Genomic DNA, 25,940 nt, shown 5'->3' on the forward strand with positions numbered 1-25,940 from the left:
AAATAAGAGTTAAAAGTACTTTTGATTTAAAATTTTAAAATAAACATTATTATATATGTTTTTCTTAAACATTTATTAAACTGTGTTAAGAAAATTGTTAAAAGTTATACAGAAATTATAAATATCTTTTAAAGAATTGAAATTTATTTCATTTTATAAATACATAAATTTAATATTTACAACAAAGTTCGCTTATAACAAACTCAACGAATTGTCGGTCATAATGAGCAGGTTCAAAGAACGAATGAAATATTCATAAGACCAATGTTATTTTTCCCGGCTACAATAAACTCGTATATAACGAACAATATTTAAGCATAAAACAACAAAAAATAGCGCTACAAGAACACTCATGAGTCATTGCTTTTTCAAGAAAAAATTTTCCCGTGTAATAAATCACTGTTTAAAAATTAAATATTAATATAAATCAATTAATTTGAATTAGTAAAATCGTGATTTACTAATATTTATTGATTAACACTATAAATGGTAATTAGTGTGCAAAATCATTGACATGACGTTGATCTCACGAGTCTCATAAGTTAAAGAATCCATCGTAACCAAGTCAACACGAAAGGAGAGCTAAAGTTTCTCTTTGTAAATAATGGGATCACATCACAGGCAAATCCGAGGTGCGTTATATTTACTTGAAGGAAAATTATCCTTTTAACGTCTTTTCCAATTTATACATTCTCACATTAGGAAAGGAATAAGCGAACAGTTCTTTGTCTTAACGCTAATACAATTATCAGACAACTATAAATACTTATTTTTATAAAGCTTTGTTTCAAATTTAGTATTCTGTATTTTAAATTTTATAAAATTTTAAAAGGCATTATTAAAGTTTCCGTAATGATCGTTAAAAACGTTCGTAATTCCAGCTAAACCGATTTTTTCAGAGAAATTATAAAATAAAACTAAAGTTTATTAAAGACTAAACTAAGGAGTAAAATATTTTGAAGAATACTAAGACTTATGATGCTTTTATAACTATGATAATTAAATATAATTATACAAAATGTTAAATATTTTGTCTATAAATGTTCCTTTTATGACTGTGTCCTTTTTATGTATACTTTTTATAATGTTATTTCGATACATGAATATTTCCATAATAATATTTAGTGCAGACTGTTCAATAATAGCACTTACTGAACGCATTTGTACAACATAACATCAGAAACACGTGATAGCTTGTAATAAGCTACAAGCAGCGTGATTGTTCGTTCCTTAATAGCATAGCGAAGATGTCATAAAATTACATGATAAGTGACGTAATTGCTGATATAACCTGCACTATTACAGACGATAAGCTTTCGATTACAATAAGTATATAACTGGAAACGACATCATTGTACTAGAGCCTATCTCGTGACACAATTGCTCAGTATTTAAAGACAATGTTGTCGAATAAAATTCTGTCATTCCTTTACTCGACGTTGCGACAGTAGGCGCTTGCATTCACTCCTAAAATTATCGTTTTGTTTACATCAGAGCTACAGAACGAATCAATTCTTCAAGATATTCCGTTTGATCCAAATAGTCCTCGACGTCTCGTTCGGGTCTCGTGTCATTACGTATGGAAATCGACGTGATTTGGCATGTACACGTTTCTAAAGACAAATAAATTTCTCGTGCCGATTCAGACTTTCTCGTAGTAATATCGCACCGATGACTTAGTCTTACGGAAACGTTACATTTAGGAATTAAGCAATTGTGAGCCACGAGATCACCATCGCAAAGTTATAGTAGTCGAAGATAACCGAATATTCAATGGTAAATACTAAAATAGATATTTTAACATATCACCTGACATCAGCATTGATTTAAAGCAGTGGAAGATTTCTTACTAACCACCATAGCCTGAAGTGCCTGTATCAAAACTTTAAGGTCGAATATGTCGTGGAAGGTCACATTTAAAACCATGGTTCCATGGTTCTTTAGACTTTTTTAGACAAGTAGGGAGTTCGCAGATGCGGAGAATACTTGGGGAGATCGTTACCGTCTCATTCGGGGCTTAAATCTTACCTTGATGTCTTCTTTCGAATATACTAGGGCTATTTTATTTTTCTGTGAGTCTACTTTTACTCAAACATCTGATGTCGATGAGATAGGTCAATGTAGCATTATATATATATATTAGACATTGTTCTTTAATGTGTTTATGAAATTCTATTATAAAAAACCACTTTCAGAATGTAAATTTTTAGTGTTATCTCATAACAAATAATTATATAATATATATAAAAAAGATCATTCTTACACGTGAATGTAAGATATGTAGGCCTAATTAGTTTATGATTTCTTGATATAAAGGTGTTTCAATTAGATTATAAACTTTAAACTTTATAGAAAATATAATCGAAATTTACAATGATTGATTGAGATAACTTATCATAATAAGCAATTTAATATATTTTCTAAAATCCTATTATGAATTTCTGAATATTCTTGAAATCTTATTACAAATTCTTTAATAGGATGTTATATAAGGATAATTATTGTTCATAAATTTATAATTCATAAATCAAAATATAATTATTTTAAATCGATAAAGTAGTTAAGATAAAAATAAAGTGCCCTTTTTTATAATTTCATTTCGTAAATCATTTATTCTGTTAATATGAAGCAAATTTGAATATTTTTTACAGCAGAAATATTCTAAGGTCTACAATTTTCTAGTGAAATGTTGGCGATTGAAAGCATTTCCTCTTTTTAACTGTAAAGTAATACAGAAATTGAATTAAAAAGTATACTTTGTAAGTAAGCAATTTGTAGCTAAAACATACGGACTTTGATAAAAGACTTAACTACTTTGCCGTGGTAAAGTTTGGTTGAATATTTTTTAAACTTACATTGTATAATCAAACAAAAATCATAAAATTTCGATGAGCAACATTTTTCGAGAACCAGAAATATAAAGATTAGAAAGAGAAATGCATTTATATGATCGATTGTATTTTACCAACTTTAGGATGATGATTTCTGAACTGTTGCAATGCGTTTGCTTGTGATTGCTGAGGATAAATAATAGTGAAACATCGGTATTTTTGTTTTCTCGGTGCAGATGAAACTTTCTCTAGGGAAGATTTTCATTTAAAATGGAAAGATCGATTATCGTAGATCTTCCAATTTTGAAGGAAAAATTGTTGACGAATTTTAAGAAACTGTGTGAAAGAATTGAAAAACGATATGTTTAAAAATTAGAAAAAAAAATTTAAAAATGAAAAATGGTTTTTGTTATTTATAACTGCCAATGATAGTTATCTACGATATTTAGTTTTTTTTTTTTTCTTTTTACTCCATTGAAGATCTTCATTTACACTATACAGAAAATTTACTACTGTAGAGCGAGATAAGTAGTAGAAAGTTTTGCTTATTGAAATACAGATTTCAAATATTTAATCACTTATTAATTATTCATTATCTGCGATACAGATATTTACAGTTGCATAAATAATAATGCATGTGTTTCTTTTACTTTAACATAATAAAATTCGTTACCACATTGTTTAGTAGATTAAGGAGGTGACAATCATCATACAATTTCGTAATCATCAATCATAATGATGTATAATTAAAGACTAATGATGTCACGATTGTGATGATATGGATAGAAATTTAAATAATCTCTACTCAAAATGGATAATTTTGAATTTTACTGTATGAAAGAATTAGGTAGATTACATGTAAAACGTTTCAATATAGCGTTTCATAGATAATCTACATAATTCTTTCATACAGTAATTTTAAAAAGATAATTATCTTTGCAATATTTCAAAATAACTTAAGCTATAAAGTAATATTCAAATAAATGAAATTTAATAATTCTTATTACGTAATATAAAGTTTATGTAATCAATTTTTCTATTCCTACTTCACATTTCGGCAATTTGAACTATTCTTTATTGATTTTAAAGCGGTTAAATATATCAATTGTTCATAACTTCATCTGTAAATGTGATATAATTACATAATTATCTCAAACTATGAATTTGTGGAGATATACGAGACTTATCAAAATTATATTGGAGCCGTATTGGAATTGAGATCCCATCAATAAAAGACTAACCTTATTCGTAGGATGTTTTTTCGCTCTTCAATAGACTCTCTTTAGCCACTATTACATAAATATTGATACGTGATTGTTGTAAAAAATTGCAAAAATTTATATATAACATTTAACTTTAACTTAACACATAAAAAATCAAAATAGAAAAAACACAAACCTGCAATATTTTAACTTAATTTAACTTTATCTTAACGGTCGCATGGGCATATACTGCTAATTGTTCGTATAGCCATCTGGTTACAAATTGCAGTTGATTATGTCTGTTTTGAATAGTAATTATTTTGCTCTTGATAAACAATTTTATAAACAAAATGTTGGAATCAAAATTGGCATGTTTAGGCACAAAATTAACTGAATTATTAATGTCAAGTAGGCTGAACGAAAATAGCCGAAAAAAAAATTTTGATTTTGTCTTTCACTTGGAAGGATCAGTTTTTTGTGGATGGTATTAGTTCAGCATCTTGCATATTTAACAAATTAATGAAGAGTCCCGACACGGTAGGACCTGAATGATAGCTATTGGGACAGCTCCGGATTGGACAGTCGTTAGACCTGGAGAATCCTTATAAAGAGGAACCTTTGTGGTTCCTCTTTATAAAAAATACTCGTCTGGACTGACGAGGCAGAGAGGAAGATTAGTAATGTTACGTTACCGTTTGGACCAAGGTTTGGATGCTGTACGAAATCATCCTTATAGTTCTCAATGCGAAAGCTGGATATACTTATAAATAAAGGGCCGAATATTACATTCGGGTCGTAAGGTGCCCTTACTACGAACCATAAAACACATACTCGAAGTGAATAAGAGAAGACCCTCAGACTCAAGACTAAGGGTGCGACTATGCAGACACGAATTTAGAGCAAGCGAGAGGTTGCGAGCGATTTAGTTTTCGCAAAGGAAAACCATGCACAAGCGAGAAGCGAGAAATAACGCTGGCGAGAGCGAATTTCTGGTTCTCGCACATATCTAACAGGTTTATATATTTATCGCGTCTCGCCTCTTCTCGCTCGCGCGGAAATTTCGCTAGCTCGCGTCTGCATAGTCGCACCCTTATCGCGATATTGTTCTGAACTTTACTAACAATGTTATCAATAGATCAAACAATAGTTAATATTGAAGGTATAGTTTTCTTAAATCGATATTTAGCCTACATCATTGTTTTGTTATATTTGATGAGGACATAGTGAAACCTATTAAAATATTAGAATCAGTAAATAATATACGTAGTACTGTACATAAAAATGTTACTTTTGAATTAGAGAAAATAATAGAATCTTATCTGTTAATTATTTTTTTCGCCATGTGAATTGATGTGCAAATGTTTTAATGTGTAAATTCGTCAGCCATTTTTTAATTGTTTGACTTGTCACCTGTAAACTTTTTAAACTGTTTTTTCATATTTAGGCAGAGGCCTAGCCTCTAGTAAAAGGTCATCTCTGCAATGGAATCATCTCTGTTGTTCCTGGTGATCGACATGACGAAAATCAAGACATTTTAGTTTTTTCTACGTATTTTTTAATAGAACCTTAGTGTTTATAGATGTAAAACTTACTATATTATGTATTTCAATTTAAAAAGTTAATAAATATGCAAAATAATGTAATGTTCCAAAAATAGTAGATTGTAGAGCAAGCATAATATTATATTTAAAAATGAATACGTTTAATATGTTTGAATGTTAACCGCAACAATGAAAAAACATATTTATCGGTATTTATGTAATAGTGACTGAAGAAGGTATAGTAAAGACCGAAATGTATCCCACGAATAAAATTAGTCTTCTATTGATTTGATCTCGATTTTCTAATTCTCCAATACAGTTTGATAAGCCTCCTAAATTTCCACCAATTGGTAGTTTGTTATAATTAGAGGCTTCTTGCTTCTAACGAATTCATTAGAGGCAAGACGCTTATAACGAAATATGATATAATTAGTTTTCAGCATGTAATGAAAATCTAATTTGTATTTTATATTTTAAAATATAAAATGCTAGATATCTTTCCACCGTAATGTAGATAAAGACTATGCCTCAGTAAATTTATGAGACTAAAAAACTGATGATTAGTCTAAACCGGCACTTCTGAAACTTGTCCTGTTCTCCGTTCCCTAGTGTAAGAGTCCACTTGAGAGTAACTCCCGATAATTACTCTCAATAGCTATTCTGAAATAATTGTCCATTTGAGAGTATCTTTCGCGAGTTTTTACTTCAGATATTCTTGAGATTAGCGAAGAGTTTATAGAGCCAGTGCTCTCAAGACCGTGCCCATATCAACACTGTTTTCGAGTTTTGCTATCAAACTTTTAATTTCATAAATTTATTCCCAATGCATTCTACCTTAACGTATAAAAAGTTTTAGAATTGCTGTTTGCAGTACTTATTAAAAAAAACAGAACTTCAAAACAAATTTTGACTGTTTTAGTAGTAATAGAAAGAGTATCCTCGTAGAATTCAGAGCTTTTCTGTATTTCTATTGCTGATGGTGGATGTTAGTCCTGTAAATGTTCCAATTATAAACTTTTTCATTTCTTAAAGGTTTACTATAGCAACAAGAAGAAACTATCATTGTTTCCTTGTTTAGAACAAAACAATTACACTTTACTGCATATTAAATTATATCTAATTAAAAATTTTTAACTTTATTTATTTAAAAAACCGGTGAACTTAATTTCTGTTGTAAAGATTCGTGGCCATTTACCAAAAAATCTTGAATAACAAATTTAGTAAATTTTTAACGTGAATAAATGTGAGAAAAGGACCTATCGATTTTATCTCTCACATTAATAATTTACTAAATTTGTCTAAAGTCACAAAAGAACTTATAAATTGCCACATTCAATAATGAGGGGTTGATTTCTTTACGTGGGAGAGAAGTTAGATTTCACTACAAAAAAAATTCTATGAAATATAACGTGGAAAATGCAAGGACTCGTAATTCTTAATGTCTAAATTAATTTAATACATTTTAATATTATAATTAGAGCATTATATTTTAACAATTAATGTCATTATTATAAAACTATTAACACGATCAAATCATCATATTAATAGTTATAGTTTAATTCACTGGTATCCTAAAGAAAGCTTTATGAAATATTCATTTATAATTTGATTGAGTATTTTAAGAAGCATTTAAATATCATTTCTCGGTTTCATTTTTATATTGATAAGTTTGTATTCCATGACCAAAAAAGATAAGATTTATACCGGTATGAAGCCATATTTCTATTGATACAGTTTTCTCTTATTCTCTTTTTGTCTCTGACACAAATCACAAGCTTTTTATCTACTAGAAACAAGCCTTTTCATGAACGATCTCTGAAACCAAAATTCACATCGGGAGAAACTTGCGCTATTATAACAATTGCGTCAGCTCAGTTTTCAGATCTCTCTTCTTTATTAATTTTCAATTTCTGGTCGATTACTGTCAGCAGTAACTCTATCGCTTTTTAACATGATTTCGAATTCACTTTGTAAGGTATATCTTTTGCTTAACAAGCTAGGCCATCTACCTTATACTGATTCAAGCGAGGTGACACAAATATAATTTAGATACCCAAAATTCTTTGCACGCATTAATTAGTTTGATCAGATATTATTTTATGGTTCTTCAATAGGTTACCCTTTTCACAATTCTTTTATCTGTATTCCTCCTAGACCAACTCAAAATTCATTTCCTAATTTTCGTCTTTCTTTATCTCTAGATCATTCTTTTATCATGCTTTAAACGTGGAGTTCTTTTGTTTTTGATTATATATATTTTTTAATCTAACAGTAAAAACATAATTTATAATTTATTGCCGCACTTCTTTTACTTTATATACATGTCCTATCATCTTATAATTTTTAATGTTTATATATTATACATAATTTGCCTCGTGCTCTTTACTTTCTAATATTTTATATGTATATTATCGTTTCTTTTCTTTTGTTGGTTATTTTTTATTTATGTTTCTATAAGGGCAATTGTTATTTTAGGACGTAGTAATCTCATGATACATTTGTACAGAGATTCTTAGAGGATTAAATAAATAAAGTTTATATTTGTCATTTTACTCCAATGAATTTTTGGTAGATACGTATTATTTTTCAACATAATAAATACTTGAAATAAATGAAAATGAAAGAATTTTATTTGCTATATTTACTTTTCTAATACTGCGATTTTTCTCAAATCACAATTACAGTTAATATTGTATTCAAAATTGTTTAAAATGAACATTTAGTCTATTTTTACTGCACTTGCTCACGATTGATACAGCCACCCCACAAATGCGATTTCACGTTGTCTGATTCGCCCATAAAAAAAATGCAATTTTCAGTTATACGTTTTTTCAAACAACGTATAACTGAGGTTTTGCTATGGTTGAATTAATTTCAGCAAAATTTTATTCGAGCTTTTGTCCATTTAGTGTATCTATGTAATTCTATAGATGATATATTCATCAATACAGTTCGTCAACCAACTTAAACATCAATATTCAAGTATTCCATAAACTTTAAATACTGTATATTTTACTTATTAATTATTTAAAACAGTAAAACTTAAATAATTTGTGTGTGATATTGAAAACAGCTGAAATTTATCAAATATATCACGGTTATCAAAGAAATGTGTATCTTTAACGATTACCATCGTCGGAAAATACTATTTTTATTAATTATGCATAAAATTTAACTTGCCGAAATTCCTAATATTCTCTTTAAAATGAAAAAAATGCACCTATGAAATGAAGGCATAATTTCTATATACAGTAGTTATTTGAATTTTTAAACTATTCGTTGCTCTAAACTCTATTGATTTTATAAAACTTTCACTGATCTATTTGGATACATTATTCACTGCATTAAAAATACTATCTTTTAAAGTTTTCAGAGGTTTTTTTTAATAGTTTTTACATAAATCACTTTTATATATAAAAATTCGATCTTGGATTCTCCTAACAAAAACTTTAAATCGCTCTGTAACTAAATGCATTCTATAGAAATAACAAAGAAGAAATTGTATGGTATAAAATAAAATTGTTTTTTTAAGTTGAGCATAAATTTTTATTATGCTTAACTTTATAAAAGCAGTTTTATTCCACACTACACAATTTAATTATAAAGGAATTATTTTATTAATTCCGTATTTTTATATTTTATTGAAATTTTTTACAAGCATTTAAAAATAAGCAATTTCAAATGCTAATTTTGTAAATTATTCAAAAAAAATCCTCAGTATTGAATAATACAGTCGATTAAAACAATAAGAAAGATGAAAATCTTACAATAAAGCTCCGGAAATATAAATATAAAAATATAAATTGAGTCTTGGATAGATTTAAACTTAATTTTTATTAAAATTGAATCACGTGGTTAAGGAAGAAATGTATCTAATAAATAACTGTTACGTAGGCCTACTGTACTTTATAACTTTTGCGTAAATTACACTTTAGAAGATTTTCTTCGAATTCGATTGGTTCAGTAGACAGAATAATACACTAAATTGATTTGTCAAATCTTTTATTCTGTTCAGAATGAATTGAATCACATTTGTGAGGTTTTATTTGAAGATGATTTCAAATGAATGTTTTTTTTTATTGTAATTTGACATTTCCTTTGATCTCTGAAATTAATAGAAATAGAAAAGTATAGATTACCGTATTTCATCGGTTAAACCTCGGGGATTTATTTTTAAAACGTACATATATCCGGAATTTATTTGAAACCCTAAGGTTTTATCGAAGCTGGAATTTATTACCTGGCAACAGGAATCGAATGAGTGAAACTGAAAGAAATATCTTAATTACTCGTACATTATTGACTGTACAGTGCTTATAGGTTACAGCTACAACGTTTAAAATAATTACTGTTCTCATATTTAACGCGATTCGGCATTTTTCAATACGATTATTACGTTATCATTCGTATCCGCTTCGATATCGTTGCAGGAGTCAAGATTTTAACTACCATTTTTCAGTACAAACTCATCATCTGTTTTGGAAAAAGATGGCCAGTTTGAACCAGAATTTTACTGATTACCCTTCGGCTGATTAGCTCTCGACTTATGAACTAGATAGAGACTTTTCCACACTCAATATTCGACAATATTTATAATTTCATATAAAACATATTTTCGTAACCTTTGAATTAGAAAGTGCTATCCGACTGTAGACAATTTGAGTTAAATTCTCACTCTAAACCAGTGCTCCGCAACCTTTTCTCACGCACGGCACACCTAGGTATCAGAATTAAGTGGCAAAAGATATAGGAGTTAGTGAAAAGTAATATAAAATAGTATAAATAGACCACTATAAATTAATCGATTTTATCGAATATTTATTGTCTTTTACGCAGCCCTGAAAATGGCTGTTGCCGGTCCCAAGCCCGGATAAAGGAGGAGGGTTGGCGTCAGGAAGGGCATCCGGCCATAAAACATCTTGCCAAAACTACATGATGAGTCTCAGAAACTGTGATAGAAGGAGAACTAGGGCGTACCCTGTAGGCGACGCGCAGCTAGATCGCCCTAAAACTGCGAAAAGTGGGCAAGGGCTACCTCACCAGTGGCGGATGAGGTTAAAGAAGCAAGCCCTACATGAGGAAAAGGTGTTGAGAGTGGGAACACTGAATGTGGGAAGTACGACGGGAAGAGGAATGGAGGTGGTGGATATGATGCGGAGAAGGAGGATTGATGTACTGTGCGTGCAAGAAACGAGGTGGAGGGGAGACAAGGCGAAGGAACTTGGAGATGGATGTAAATTGTTTTATAGCAGTGCAAACAGGAATGGAAGAAATGGGGTTGGAATAGTGGTGGCTGGCAAGTGGAGGAGCGAGGTACTAGAGGTGTACAGGAGAGGTGATAGGATGATGCGAATGAAACTGAGTTTTGGAGATGATCTACTTGTGGTGTTTAGTGTGTACGCACCCCAGGTAGGATGTGCAACAGAGGAGAAAGAATGTTTTTGGAGTGAATTGGATGAAGAAATGAGGACACTGGAAGGAGGGGAGAGAGTAATTGTGGGAGGCGACTTCAATGGGCACATAGGGGGGCGGAACATGGGCTATGAAAGGATCCATGGAGGCCATGGGGTTGGGGAACCCAACAAGGAGGGGGAGAGTATATTGGGTTTTGCTGTGGCTTTTGATCTGGGGATTGTGAATTCGTTTTTCACCAAGCAGGACAGTCATCTGATAACTTTCAACAGTGGGCCTCATAGTTCGCAGATTGACTATATCCTTACTAGACGAGAGCACCTTGCGACGGTGATAAACTGTAAGGTTATACCAACAGATCAGGTATCGGCGCAACATCGGTTGATGTGCATAGACATGAAGTTAAGAATGTATAGGAAAAGTGGAAATACACAGATGAAGAAAATCAAGTGGTTTCGTTTGAGGGAGGAGAGGGCGAGGGCGGAGTATGTGGAGAGGGTGCTGCTACAAATCTCGCAAGAATGGGAGGGGGTGCAGGACTGGTGGGCATATAATGCCCAGGCTATCAGGAACTGTGCGGAGGAGGTGCTTGGTGTAACATCTGGAAAGATTAGGGTGCAAAAGGAAGGTTGGTGGTGGAATGAAAATGTGCAACAAGTTGTTCAGGTAAAGAAGGAGGCAAAACGGAAGTGGGACAGGTCACGTACTGAGGAAGATAGATTTGCGTATAAAACGGCAAAGCGTGAAGCTAAGAGAGTAGTGGCACAGGCAAAGGCAGGAGCATATGCGAATTTATACGAGGAGTTGGATACAAGGGAAGGACAGAAGAAAATATATCGTTTAGCCAAAATCAGGAATAGGGCAACGAAGGACATCTCGCATGTAAGGCAGATCAAGGACACAACGGGGACGGTCCTTCGAAGGGAGAACGACATACGAGAAGGATGGAGGGCATACTTTGAGGGACTTTTGAATACAGAGAATGAAACAAAGAACAGAGAGGAAGGAAGCCAAAACATGGGCATGGTACAGATGGTAACCAGAGAAGAAGTGGAAAGGGCCCTAAAGAGGATGAAGAACGGTAAAGCGGAGGGCCCGGATGGAATTCCTGTAGAGGTGTGGAAGTCATTGGGGAGGAAGGGCATTGACCTGCTATGGGACCTATTCAAAAAAGTCTTTGAGCAGGAGGAAATACCTAACGAATGGAGAGAAAGTATACTTGTACCTATCTACAAAGGAAAAGGGGATGTTCAAGAGTGTAAAAACTATAGAGGAATAAAGTTGATGTCCCACACGATGAAGATTTTGGAAAGGGTTTTAGACAGAAGGTTGAGAGCAGAGGTGACCATTGCAGGAGAGCAGTTTGGATTCATGCCAGGACGGTCAACAGTCGATGCCATTTTTGCCCTTCGGCAAATGTTGGAAAAATATTGGGAGAAGCAAACCCAGCTGCATATGGCATTCATTGACCTGGAGAAAGCTTATGATACGGTGCCTAGACAAGAACTCTGGAGGTGTCTAAGGGAAAAGCTAGTTCCTGAAAAGTATGTTAGATTGATACAGGAACTGTATAGGGATGTGGCCACAAAGGTTAGGAGCTGTGTTGGAGTGTCCCGGTGCTTCAAGGTGGGAGTTGGTTTACATCAGGGGTCAGCACTGAGCCCCTTCTTGTTTAACATGCTGATGGAGGTGATCACGGACGGGGTCAGAGAAGAGGCGCCTTGGACCATGTTGTATGCAGATGATATCGTTCTGTGCGCCGAGACTAAAGAGGAGCTGAGGGTTAAATTGGAAAGGTGGTTGGGCACGTTGGAAGGGAGGGGCTTGAGGGTGAGTAGGAGTAAAACAGTGTATATGTGTAGTGGGGAGGTGGATGGTGCCCGGGAGAGGGATCTGGAGTTGAGGGGAGACGTATTTCGCAGAGTCAATACCTTTAAGTACCTAGGGTCAACTGTGGCGGAAGATGGAGGTGTGGATAAGGAGGTGACAGGCAGGATTCAGGCTGGCTGGAGGAATTGGAGGGATATGTCAGGTGTGTTATGTGATAAGAGGGTGCTGCTTAGGTTGAAAGGGAAAGTTTATCGGGTGGTGGTGAGACCAGCTATGCTGTATGCTATTGAGACTGTGAGCTTGAGGAAAACCCATGTCAAAAGGATGGAGGTGGCGGAGATGAGGATGCTCCGCTGGATGTGTGGGGTTACGAGAAGGGATCACATTCGAAATGAATGTGTGAGGGGGACTGTGAAAGTTACGAACATAGAAGCAAAGATACAGGAGGCAAGGTTGAAGTGGTTTGGTCATGTGGTACGAAGAGAAGAAGAGTATGTGGGAAGAAGGGTTATGCAGATGTCAGTGAGGGGGAGGAGGAGGCGGGGACGACCGCGGAGACGGTGGATGGATCTTGTGGCGGAGGACTTGAGAGGGAGGCATCTGAATGTGGAGGCAGCCCAAGACAGGGAGCAGTGGAGACGACTCATCAGAAACAGCGACCCTACATAGAGTGGGAAAAGCTGAAGAAGAAAAGGAAGTATAAATAGACCACTGTGTAACGCATTTCGGCAAATTTACGCACAGATTCTGTGAAATATGACTGCAAAGTGTAAAAGTTTGTTAGAATTCCTTCTGTCAGAAACGCCACTAGCAATAAACATGTAATAGGCAAATCGTTGTTCCTTTTGAATCGACGTGTATTTATCATATTCATGTGCTTACTAACCATAAACTCTGTGCTTTTCCTCCTCTTGGAGGTCTGCAGAGCTGTGCTCTAAACTACATTATCCTATACTTTGCATTACTTCAACATGTTTTTCGTGATTTTGAGCCCAGGGTTAATTTTTAACACCATTTGTATTCCCCGAGGTTTAGTCGAAGACCGAGTTTATTTGAATCCCGAGATTTAATCGAGAAAAATACGACATTTCAATTTTCATTTTATTAGTTTTTATATTTGTACTAAACATTCTTTTAGACTTGTTTAAAAGAAAAATTTTTAAAGTAATGCTTGTTGCACTCTAAAATAATTCATAAATAGCCTTTGTAGTTTGTAAGCTAATTCTCATTTAAAGTTTGTGCGTATTTAAATTGTTTATAATGAATACCTCATAAACAGACTGTTCATATCATGAACGAAATAATAAATAATTATATTTCTTAAATATTTTCATTTGTATTCTACTCATTAACTTTATAGCCTAGGTATAATCTACAAATTCTGAAAATGTAACCTTGATAATTAAGAAAAATATTTAAGTTTTCTTGAGAAATTTAAATGATGAGGTTAAGAGGAAATTCATCCAGATCTTATCAAACAGAAATTTGATATAATCATTATATATTTTTTATTTTTAACTTGAAAAATATTGTAATATAATATCTGAATTTTCTCTACTAAATAAGTCCATGAATTAATTTTTAAAATTGGCCTAAATTTTAAAATATAAATATATTTTTATTTTATTATACATTTACATTTACAAATTAATATCCAGATGTACAGTACTTACTAAAGAAAAATATAGCAATATCATAATTGTTTACATTGAACATCACTTCCTTTAATTTTCATTTGTTACAATACTTTCTCACATTTCTATATAATTAATAAACTATATATTTATTATGAAAAAATAATTATAATATAATAAGCAAATATTTAAGATCTTAATTATGAAATGTAAAATATAATGTTACATTTCGGTTTATTTCTAAGTTTTATCCGAATAAACGAGTTAATTACTTGCTAATTACTTGGATGAATTTCACTATTTTATAATAAAATGTTAATTATCATATTGGAGATATGAAAAAAGTATTAAAATAAAATAATTAAAGTATTTAAGTTTGAACGCCTCTTGGCTTGTTTCTTCTGATTTTCAGTAAATTTCATATGAAAATATACTTTAAGTTCTTAAGTTATCATTAAAATTACTTTTAATTTTCTTTTTCAAATGCTTTTCAAAACGTTATTAATGATTTTTAAGATGTCCTCGAGTCAAGAATATCTCGAAAACCATTAAGGATTTGATAACGATAAGGATATTTATATGGCAAAATATTGACACAAACTATTCTTGCAATAATTAACAGCTGATATATTTAATGTAATGTTCCGCAATTGATTATTTCAAAATGACTTGAGATATAATAACTTTCAGAAAATTGCAAATAATAAAAAAGGAGCCCAATTATATTATAATGATATGGGAGCTCAATTAGGCCTTGATCGAGGAGATGGCCGTGACCTAATTTTTCAGAAGACTTCAGAGAATTTCTTTGTGAATAATTAGCACCGCTGTGCAGTTCTATCATTTGAATTGAACTTTCAACAGCTAAACTTAACGATCTTGTAAAATTAATTGACATTATCGAGATGCAATTTTATTAAGAATTACACCATTGTAACTAGATGAGGCTTTTATAATAAATGATTCTTCTTATCTACTATTTTATTCCAATTATTTTTCTTGTAAATGGAAATAAAATAAAAATATATACATATTAATGTTTACCGCACGGGCATAATTTTTGTAACTTATAACAGAGATAAACTTGCCAAAACACTTTTCAAACCAACACTTTCTAAACTTTTTATTTCCAAGTATTAAAAGTTTTCACGTTTATACGTGAAATACTTGGAAATAAAGATTTTTTAGAAGTTTATCTGCTGTTATATAGGACTACGTCCATACGGTTAACATAAAGCGCTATTCTAATGATGGTAGTAAATAGAAGTTTATATTAGATGTAATGTTCGTTTTCCTGTTTCTGTCTTCAAAAGATAGGTAAGTGAAAACTGTTAATACTTGGAAATAAAGGTGTTTTTGATAAGTTTATCTGCGGTTGTATATGAACTATGTCCACACGGTTCACATTAATAGCAAAATATATACAATGGTGTTCTATTAATGATAGTAGTATATATCCATATGTTCATTAAGTTCAATATATACAGTTACAAATGCGTCATCTTGACAAAATAAATAAAATCTACGTTTTACAGAGAAATTAAATAGTTATGTATTTGCGGTATCGGAGATTCTTTTATGAACTATTTAAAAAGTATATACAGAATATTAGTAATAAAAGTTTAGTATTTTTTAAAATATATTTATTGGAATACTTTAATAACTAGTAATTTTATGAAAATAATAATGTAAACAATTATACAAGAAGTTATTATAATAATATTTTAAATTTAAAAAAACACTATTAAAGGATCGTGATAAAAAATTCTATACATTACTCTACAAAAATTTTAATAACGAAACGGCAGATTAATTACGAATTACAGATACCTTTAATGGATTTTAGCCATATTTGTGTAAATTTAATTGCCATAAAAATAGTATTTTTTATAATATGAATTTTTCAATAAAAGTCAGATTATTATTAGAAAAAATGCGAAAATATACACATTTTCAAGTCTATGTTTAATCCATTTTCACCAACCACAGAAGTAACAGCTAAAAACACATGAAGAAAAACTTCACGAAAAGACAAACAGCAAGTAGAAAATTCACATGGTTAAAACGATATATATTTCGTCATTTATGGAGGATTCTGATTTTTGTACTATTAAAAAGAAGTATAATCTTCTTACCATACCATCAAGTCCTTAACATATTTATAACTGGTCTGGCCCTTCTAGTGGTGGTTCCGAGTATTCCAATTTCATTTACATATTGTTACATAACTCTGGATATCTATTTCGAAGTTAAGACAATGACGAAAATATACACTATTAAAGGATCGTGATAAAAAATTCTATACATTACTCTACAAAAATTTTAATAACGAAACGGCAGATTAATTACGAATTACAGATACCTTTAATGGATTTTAGCCATATTTGTGTAAATTTAATTGCCATAAAAATAGTATTTTTTATAATATGAATTTTTCAATAAAAGTCAGATTATTATTAGAAAAAATTCTCTTATTAGAAATAATTCAATTAATATATTTGCATTAGTTGTATTAATTAAAATAATTTTCTAAATTCTGTAAACTACAAAAAATTTCAATCAAAATTATGGATATGCGAAGAAATTTTAAGAAAATACTGTTTATGAAGTTTTATTTTCGAACGATTGTACAGTATAACTTGTTTTATGAGACGAATATAAGCAAAAACATGCCCATTTTGCGAATATTAACCGACATTCATGAGTTATTAAGCAAATAACTGAATATTTTAATCATTGTCTTGAACGTAGTCTTTGAAAAAGATTTGGAAAGTTTAATAAAGTAACGATTTGGCAGTGGAGTTCTATTTAATGTAAAATAACAATGTCTCGCTTTCAGAAATTAATTAGTAATTAATTGTGTAATCGATATTAATTGTGTGATTAGAATAACATTAAACTAATTAAAATTTACATTAATTAATAGTTTATCAATATCAAATATTTTCGAAATTATAAGCATTTCGATTGAAAGATTCCTGTTTATTAACAAATAATTATGATTTTCTGGTGATTTTGTTCTGCGGTCATTTTAAAATCACATTTATCATGGTTTTTAACGATTATTTAGTATATTTATCGTAATTATAAATCCTATAATAAGTAAAACAAGTTATGAAGAAAATATAGTGGAGAAATTATATAGCGTATAAACAAGTAATTAATAAGTAAAAATTAAAAATACTGGATAGCTCTCTTTGCATAAACATAATAGAAAGTCATTTGAAAAGCTCAATCGTTATAATTTATATAGTCTGTAACATAATTTTAAACGATTAACGTTTATAGAATAGCAATAAATAAAACATTCGTTTTGTTTAAATTTCTTTCGTATGGCTATGAATAAGCTTGTATAATGGGACTCAACGAGTAATTGTCGAATAGAAGAATTTCAAGATTTAAATTACTCATTTCTAATTCTTTTATTTGAAAAAAGCTGACAAGTGTTCTTTCCCGGCACTCGAACGAGAAGGTTAAGCAGACCATTAGGAAGTCCGAGAATTTTCAATTATTACTTAAATTTTGTATCCTAGTTTAACAAAAGTTTGATAAAATTACGATAAAACCCTGCCTTTAGAAAGATATTTAAAATTAAAAAGCAGTATGACATTAGCTCAAAGTTAAATTTGTGTGTGATGCATGTGAAATTTGTGTATGACACATGACCCCTTCTATTTCCCCATCTCACGAGTTCCGTAAACCGGAATTTAATAGTCATAATGTCATTTATATACGAGTTACCATGCCAAATTTCGTTTCTTAATCTTTACCCCATCCTGAGTTATTAAACGAAATAGACACAAACACACACTGACATATCCAGGAAATCTATTCCAATTTTTTTGACTTTTTTGGGTCCAGGATGAGTCAGAGTCGAGATTTGCGAAAATCCCGGAGGATCAAATTTGACACAATTACAATACTTTCCCGTATTACGTTATAACAATCGGGAAAATAAAAATAATGAAGGAAAATTACAGTTGTAAAACCGAGTTTCCTATAGCACAGTGCCATAAATTAATGATCTATATCTGGGAATAAACTTTGAACTATATATTACAACACACACGTGGCTAATCAAGAATAAGATACGTAAATATAGTATTCGAGTAATGTATAGGAAATTATTCCGGTTTTAAAGCGGGTATCTACTTACATACATCGTATCTAATCACCTATGTAACAAATACATGCTAGACACTAATAGAAATCTTTACGAAATGAGAAAGATTAATAATATTTCAAAATAATATTAAAATTAAAAAATACGGTTTGATTTTCGAAAACAAAATTCTTTACATAATTACCTTTAAATAAAAAAAATGGCAGTGTTTTATAAATATTCTATAATGTATAATAAAAAATAAAATATAAAGTGGTATTTAGAATTAAAGTTAACTATTTAGTAATTTCGAATTATCTATTTATTATATTTACTTATTTCTATAATTTATCTTAAAATCTTACTTTAAATAAATTATACTTAGTTCTATTATAGATTTCATTGAAACTGTTAGGTTTATTTAAATTACAGATAATATTAACATATTTATAAATTGAATATGAATCTAGAATAAGACATGAGATAATTTATTTTATATAAACAGTATATTAAACACTAAATTTCAAGGACCTGTCTAATCTATCCTAACAAATATCACTGCCTCATTTCCTCTATTTGGACTGAATCCCAAAAATATCTCCTCGTTCATTTTCAGTGAAATTGTTGAAGAAATGGCGTTATTTAAAAATAAAAATATTTTACGATGTAAACAAAATATTTACCAGATAATTAAATTATATAAAAATATTTTTCTAAATTAATATATAATAATTTCTAGAATATTATCCATTTTTAATCTTTCAGTTTACGTAATTGTTGCTGATAAATATGCTTATTTGGATTTATCTAAAACAATAAATAAAAGGAAATTATTAGATAAAGGAGAATATATTATTTTGGCTGTAGAAAAGGAATTTTATTCACCAAATAAAAAATATCAGTACATTAAAAAAGGTAAGAGAAAAATACAATTAATCTGCATAAAATTCGATTTATTTATACTCTTTTTTTTAATTAAAAACTTGGAACTTAATGAAACGTGTCACGTTCTTCGTTATCAATATTTTAAAACTAAATTGTTATAAAAAAAATAATTGACATCTTTAATAATAGTTATTTAAAACATAACTGTATTTATTTTTTAAAATAGTTATTTTATAGATTTTAATTTTTTTTAGAAATTGAAAACGAACCGGACGACGATCCAACACAACTTCGTTCTTTGCTTCTATTAGTGCCAAATGCATCAAATAATTATAGCGAATTCGAAGAGAGTGTACGAAAATATTTGGTCAAAGCTCCTCTTTGTATACCTCTTCATCCAAATATTTCGGTTGAGGTAAAATATTTCATTCTCTATTCATTTATAAATACTTATATTAGGAAATTAAGTATAAACTTTAATATAATATATACTTATACTAATTTCTTTCTTTAATAAAGCAGCGATAATCTTGCATTATTTAGAATTTCATTAACCAAAGCATAAACCACAATTTAAAAACATTTAAGCGTTTTAGTTATAATAATTTTTTTTTATTTCTTTTAATAATAATCATGTTTAAATAAAAATCTATTAAATTTCTCGAACTTCTAACGATGCATGAATATTTTAATGTATTTATAATATTTAATATAAATGCAAATATTTATTTATTTACATAATTATAAATAAAAATAAAGTAAATTTTGTATTATTAACGTTTTAAAAGAAAAATTATTTTTATTAAATTAGATTCCACCGTACGCGGGAATGGCTTACGATGCCGTTATGATGTTTGCTGAAGCTTTAACAAAAGTATTAGAAGAAGGAGGATCTCCTACAGATGGAGAAGCAATTATGGGGAAAATGAGAAATGGAAAATATCAAAGTAAGCATCATTTCTTATTTTAAATATTTTACTATTTAAATATGAAATGTTTTCAAGTTTTTCCGACTACAGGAAACAGATGTTTGCTATAATTCTTTAACAAATTCCATTCTGACATTAGAAAATAAACAGAAACCTTTGCATAGTTTAACGCGTATTTTTCGTACGTTATATTATTTTAACAATCTTATTTTTATGATATGTTTAACTAAGCATTTGTACAATCACTTATTCAAATGAATAATATATAAATTTAAGTAATTATTCAACGTAACACGTATTATAAACTGTGTACAAACGTAATTAGAATGTAAAGGCCTAACGAGGTAAGTTGTAAAACCAAGTTTATTGACGATTGTTACAGGAATCCTTAAAGTTCCTCGAGCGAGTAGAATATATTTAAGTATTATATCCCTCAAGAAATCTATTCAAACCAATCTGGAAGAGATAAATTGGACGTTCTCCAGTTGTTGTAATAAATAGAATCTTTCAGACTTAATGGAAATAAGAAAGAAAGAGTAATTTATTTAGTTCAATGCGAGAATAAATGACTTAAATCCAATGACTTTAACAATATTTAATTAAATAAATCCGATAATTTTTATCAATTGGGAATGTTTTTATTATAATTTTAACAAATAATTGATATTTTCGAATTTTCACTCTTGGTTATTATTTTTTTTTTTTTTTTTTTTTTTTTTTTGTCGTTCTTTGCTTAAAAAGTTGTTAAATTAAGTAATATGAATCATTTTTGCTTTAGTTGTAATGTGTAATATTAGGATATTATCGTTTATAAGGAAATTAATAAACTTGATCGTAAAATACAGTAGTTTTAAAACATGAAGTTGACAGATATTTATAAAAATATACTGAAATTTCTTGGTTGTAATTTATTTCATTATAAAATATTGCTATTTTTAAAAATAAAAAATATGTAAAGCTTTTTCTAAGTAAATAATTTATTAAAATAAAAAATATATATACTTAAAGTTTTATAAATTTATCATTTATGTTTAAAAATATTTATAAAACTAAATAAGTAGTTTTTTTAAAAAAATAAATCACTCAGTTATAACTTTTAGTGTCATTTTTTTCATATAATTTAATATTATATTTCAGTTTATATAACTAAATATTTCTAAAATTAAATAAAGTGTTTCTGATTAAGTTTTTGTCATTAAAATAATTTAAATACGTGGATACTTAATGCATTAAGATATCATTACCATCAAAAATTGAATATTCAGCTAATGTATACTCAAGAGAAATTACATTTCTTAGATGCTGTTGAAAACTACTTACTACAACTTAATCCTAAGAGAGGTTAGGAATACGTAACGCAATATTACTTTGGTTTTTGTTAAAACTTTTCTGTATTCGAACAAATTCAGACAAACAGTCTCATTTAAGAAAAGTGCTTTCTCTCTTGTAATGCATGCCAATTTTAGAATACAAAAGAAGAAAAACTATTAACAGCGTGTATTGACAATTCAAATAGTAGTAAATGTTTTACTGTTTATGAGTAAAGATGTTGTTAAGTAATTCTGACATCTTCGTTCTTATATTTCCTGATAAACATGTCTGAAAATCGTATATTTAACTCGTTCTTTGTGGTTACAAAGAAAAAGAAAAACAAATTCTCACTTTATATATTATATTACATAAAGAAATTCCTTTCTAAATTTATTTTTTATTGAATTTTTTCGTTAAAAATTTATATAACTCTTTATTTTCATTATTTTTAACTTACAAGTTATATTTCTTAACTTTCTCTCTCTCTTTCTCTTCGGCCTTCATAGTCTTTGAAGGACCTTGCCCTCATCCAGATTTTTATCCATTCCTCTCCATTTTGGACTTTCTCTGGTTAATGTTACCTTAGGTTCCGAGATGGGAACGTAGGGATTTTTTCCCTACGTCGGCGACCGCGCCGGGGAAAAATTTTTTCCCTGCGATTCAAGATGGCCACGCGACCGGCCGCCATCTTGAAATGCTATGCAGAATCCGCGGATTTTAACCGAAATGAAAAAAAATTAAAAAAAAGGGAAAAAGTAATTTTTTACTCACTTTTCGATGGAGTTCGACTACTTCTTCCTTTGTTTCTTTCCTTTTCGATCCAATTTTTTGCCGGTTTCGCTAAACTCCGGATTTTCGTTCGGTGAAGTTCTTTTATTCGCTGTTGTTTTCGCTTCGGCCGCCCTTTTATTGGTCGGTTGGCGTTTTCCTTCTTTTGAATTAGTATTACTATGCTGCTTTTTGCTATCTTTCCCTTCTTCTTGTTTCTTGTTAGCTTTCTTTTTCGTAATCGTCGCAGGCGCTGCGGGAACGGTTTCGGGCTGGAGCCAAATCGGCACTTTTCCCTGCCCGGACAAGTGTTGCTTAAGTGTTGGGCAAAAGTTGGAAATCTCTCGCCTGGTTTTCTGGAGGGCCAGGAATCACAATCAATGCAAACGGACTCAGTCGGCTGTATGCCTAATTTCACAGCAAATTTAAATGCGCTATCGACAAAGGGAGGTACACCTAACTCCAAACGGTCGTCTTCCATCGACTTGTAAAAATCACGGGAAGTGCATTTCGACCGAAATTCGTCGTTGCAAATCAAATCGACCGAACCGCTCATTTCCACACAATCGGTAATAACTAAACGAGGGGAGGTTGGAATGGTGGGAAAAAAAAACACAGCCTATCCTTAATTTCTAGTTACAGGTTCGTCTAACGTTTAGCTAAAAATTGTAAAAATAAAAAAATAGAATACTTACTAATGCAAGAAGAAATATTAACCACAATTATTATCCGATAAGAGTTAATTTGAAAACGAAAAATCGTCACGAAAAAAAACACGAGTCATAATCCAAATCGCAAAACACGGCAGCACACGTTTCCAACTGGTAGTCAATTTGCATAAAATTGCATTGAAACGAACAGAAATCACGTCACAGATCGAGCATTTGCATATTCGTGCGTAACACCACTATGAATTTCCCGCCGATATTACTCTCGCACGACGTCACGAAAAGGCTCCCTCTACCGTCGCAAATTTACACACACCGTCGCCGTTTCGAGGTTACAGGATACTCGGCAACATGGAAGTCGGGGTCGAAACCGACCGGGGAAAAAAATTCTCGAGGGCGTCGACGTCACGAGTCTAGGGAAAAAATTTTTCCCCGTCGCGGACGCCGACGTAGGGAAAAAATCCCACCACCGCAATCTCGGAACCTAAGGTAACATTAACCCTTTCCCTTTCCAACAGCTCACACCCATATTTCTCAAATCATCCTCCACATCCTCTTCCCATCTCTTTCTTGGTCTCCCTCTCGGTCTTCTCCTCTCTGGCCTTTCTCTGTACACTTGATTCTTAACTTACAGTTTAGTAATTTTGTAAACGTTTAAACACTCGGCAAAATTGAGTTTGTAGTTATTAAAATTTATTTCTTGTTTTATATGTAAACAAATTAACGAGTTTTCTGATATTTTGTAATTTATCCTGAATATATTATCATATATATTAGGATATTTGAAAAGTATTTCAGGGAAACTGTAATAAGTTTAGAGTATTTTAAATAAAAATATTATTATTTATAATGCTTGGAAACCTGTAGGTGTTCTTGGATTCAAAGTGCTGATAGACGGGAATGGTGATGTTGAAGGAAATTATACTCTTTTGGCTTACTTACCTGATGAGAGTGGAAACTGGACTATGAGAGCTGTTGCCAGGTTTGGCCGCAAAGAGAAAGATGAATTACCTGCAAGTGTTTTATTTTTATGCTTCGTCATGTTTAATTTTTTGAGTCTTTTCAATAATTTCAATCTTTTAAAAATATTATCCAGAAATTTATTCTAGAAAAGGAAATAAATTGGATAAACGATGTACCGAAATCCGAACCGGAATGCGGTTTCGATGGAAAGAAATGTTCTAAAGGTGATTTTTCACAAGATTATAAACTTCTAATTTAAATATTTAGCCACAGATTTAAAAAGAATTTCTCCTTACAGAATGGAAAATAATATTGATATGCACGGCTTCCATTGCCTTAATTAGTATTGCGGGGTTTTTTATTTTAAGGTAATTATGTTTGAAAAGTTAATTAAATTAATTAAATGTAAATGCTTTTATTACGGGTTAATTATTAACCTATAATTTGCGATATTATATTTAAAACATTTTAACTCCATGTGAAATTTATATAAATAATAATTGATGAATTAATTAATTTAATTAAGCTAATAACAATTGAAAGTTAATTTATACGAATTTCTTTAAATGAATTAAAATTGTAATTAATTTTAATATGTTTTACATTCAACTTTTAGGCATTATCATTACGAACATAAATTAGCGCGTTTATTATGGAAAATTGACATTAAAGAAGTTACTTTGCTCCGTACAAACTCTGATTACACGTTACAGAATTTTCGAAATACGATTAACGTAAGTAGAATTTAGAAATTTTTTTTATAGATTTAAAAACTTATAATTTCTGTTTGCGTTGAGGAAATCCTGCAGACTTCACGTGATATTTCAGTACTGATTAATTTACGTACAGTACAAACAAATTTTTTAGGAATTAATTCTACTTACAATCATGAAATAGGAAAGACACGCAAATAGAATTCCCGTAAGTTTAAATAAATCATTGGCTTATTACTACCTTTACACCGATCACACCAAAATAATTAAGAGAGGAAAGAATCCTCTCGACCCGATGAAAAATTAATTAAATAGTATTTTGCTTTGTGACTAATTAATACTATTTAATAAATATTAAACACGTAACAATAAAAATTTAATATTTAAAACGCTAATATCAAACAGAATTTAGTATTTAAATTTTAAATACTCTTACTTCTCATAAATTTCAATACATTCCACGCTATATTTTCCATTAAATAAATTGAAATGTATTATTATTATTTATGTTTTAATAAAATGTTTTTATATTGCTTATTCTACACAATATTTAGAAATGTTTACACGTATTATTATTATTATTGTTTCTTTTATGGTAGTTCTTAAGTTTTCGACGATATAACATATATATATGCTTTTTTAAATTCTAAATTTAATTAGTAAAAGAAAAATGAAATTCTTTAGATTTTTTGGATAAATTTTAAATACTTTTTATTCACGCAATAATGATTCTACGAATGAAGTAATAGTTATAATTTTCTAAAGAATTTGTATTACTACAGACTCTTTCGACTTGTTTTATGACTTGATGTTAAGTAAAGCGTGGAATTTTCTGAAAATTATCATGTTATAAAACATAAAATTTGCTTCTTCTTCGATAAAAGTTTTATTTTTTTAATTTCCCAGTTGTGCCTTTTATATATTTCCTTTTTAAAATTATCTAATCCATTTTCTCTTGGCAATTTGTTTTTTAAAACTTTTTAAAAATCAATTTTATAATTTATATTTTAAGAAAACATTGTACGTTTTATTTATTATCCTTTATATACTTTAAAAAATTATTATTTTTCATAAAACTTACGTGATTTATAAAGAAATATTATTTATTTTTATCAGATTTGCTTAGTGATATATTTTCATAAATTATATTA

General features: G+C 30.1%; 1 protein-coding gene across 2 annotated transcripts in view; it reads left to right on the forward strand.

The window, feature by feature from the left end:
• The window catches only part of LOC136977466 (guanylate cyclase 32E-like), a 51,099-nt gene that overhangs the window by 14,154 nt on the left and 11,005 nt on the right, over window positions 1-25,940 (forward strand). For both annotated transcript variants that reach the window (XM_067272960.1, XM_067272961.1), the window contains exons 3-9: window positions 19,318-19,467; window positions 19,692-19,852; window positions 20,249-20,384; window positions 23,981-24,126; window positions 24,210-24,300; window positions 24,375-24,444; window positions 24,693-24,810. In XM_067272960.1, the coding sequence (XP_067129061.1) occupies window positions 19,318-19,467; window positions 19,692-19,852; window positions 20,249-20,384; window positions 23,981-24,126; window positions 24,210-24,300; window positions 24,375-24,444; window positions 24,693-24,810 (872 nt within the window). The remainder of the gene's footprint in view (window positions 1-19,317; window positions 19,468-19,691; window positions 19,853-20,248; window positions 20,385-23,980; window positions 24,127-24,209; window positions 24,301-24,374; window positions 24,445-24,692; window positions 24,811-25,940) is intronic.

The sequence above is a fragment of the Centruroides vittatus genome, unplaced genomic scaffold (assembly GCF_030686945.1).
Source record: "Centruroides vittatus isolate TY-2023 unplaced genomic scaffold, ASM3068694v2 contig_459, whole genome shotgun sequence".
Lineage (NCBI taxonomy): Eukaryota > Metazoa > Arthropoda > Arachnida > Scorpiones > Buthidae > Centruroides > Centruroides vittatus.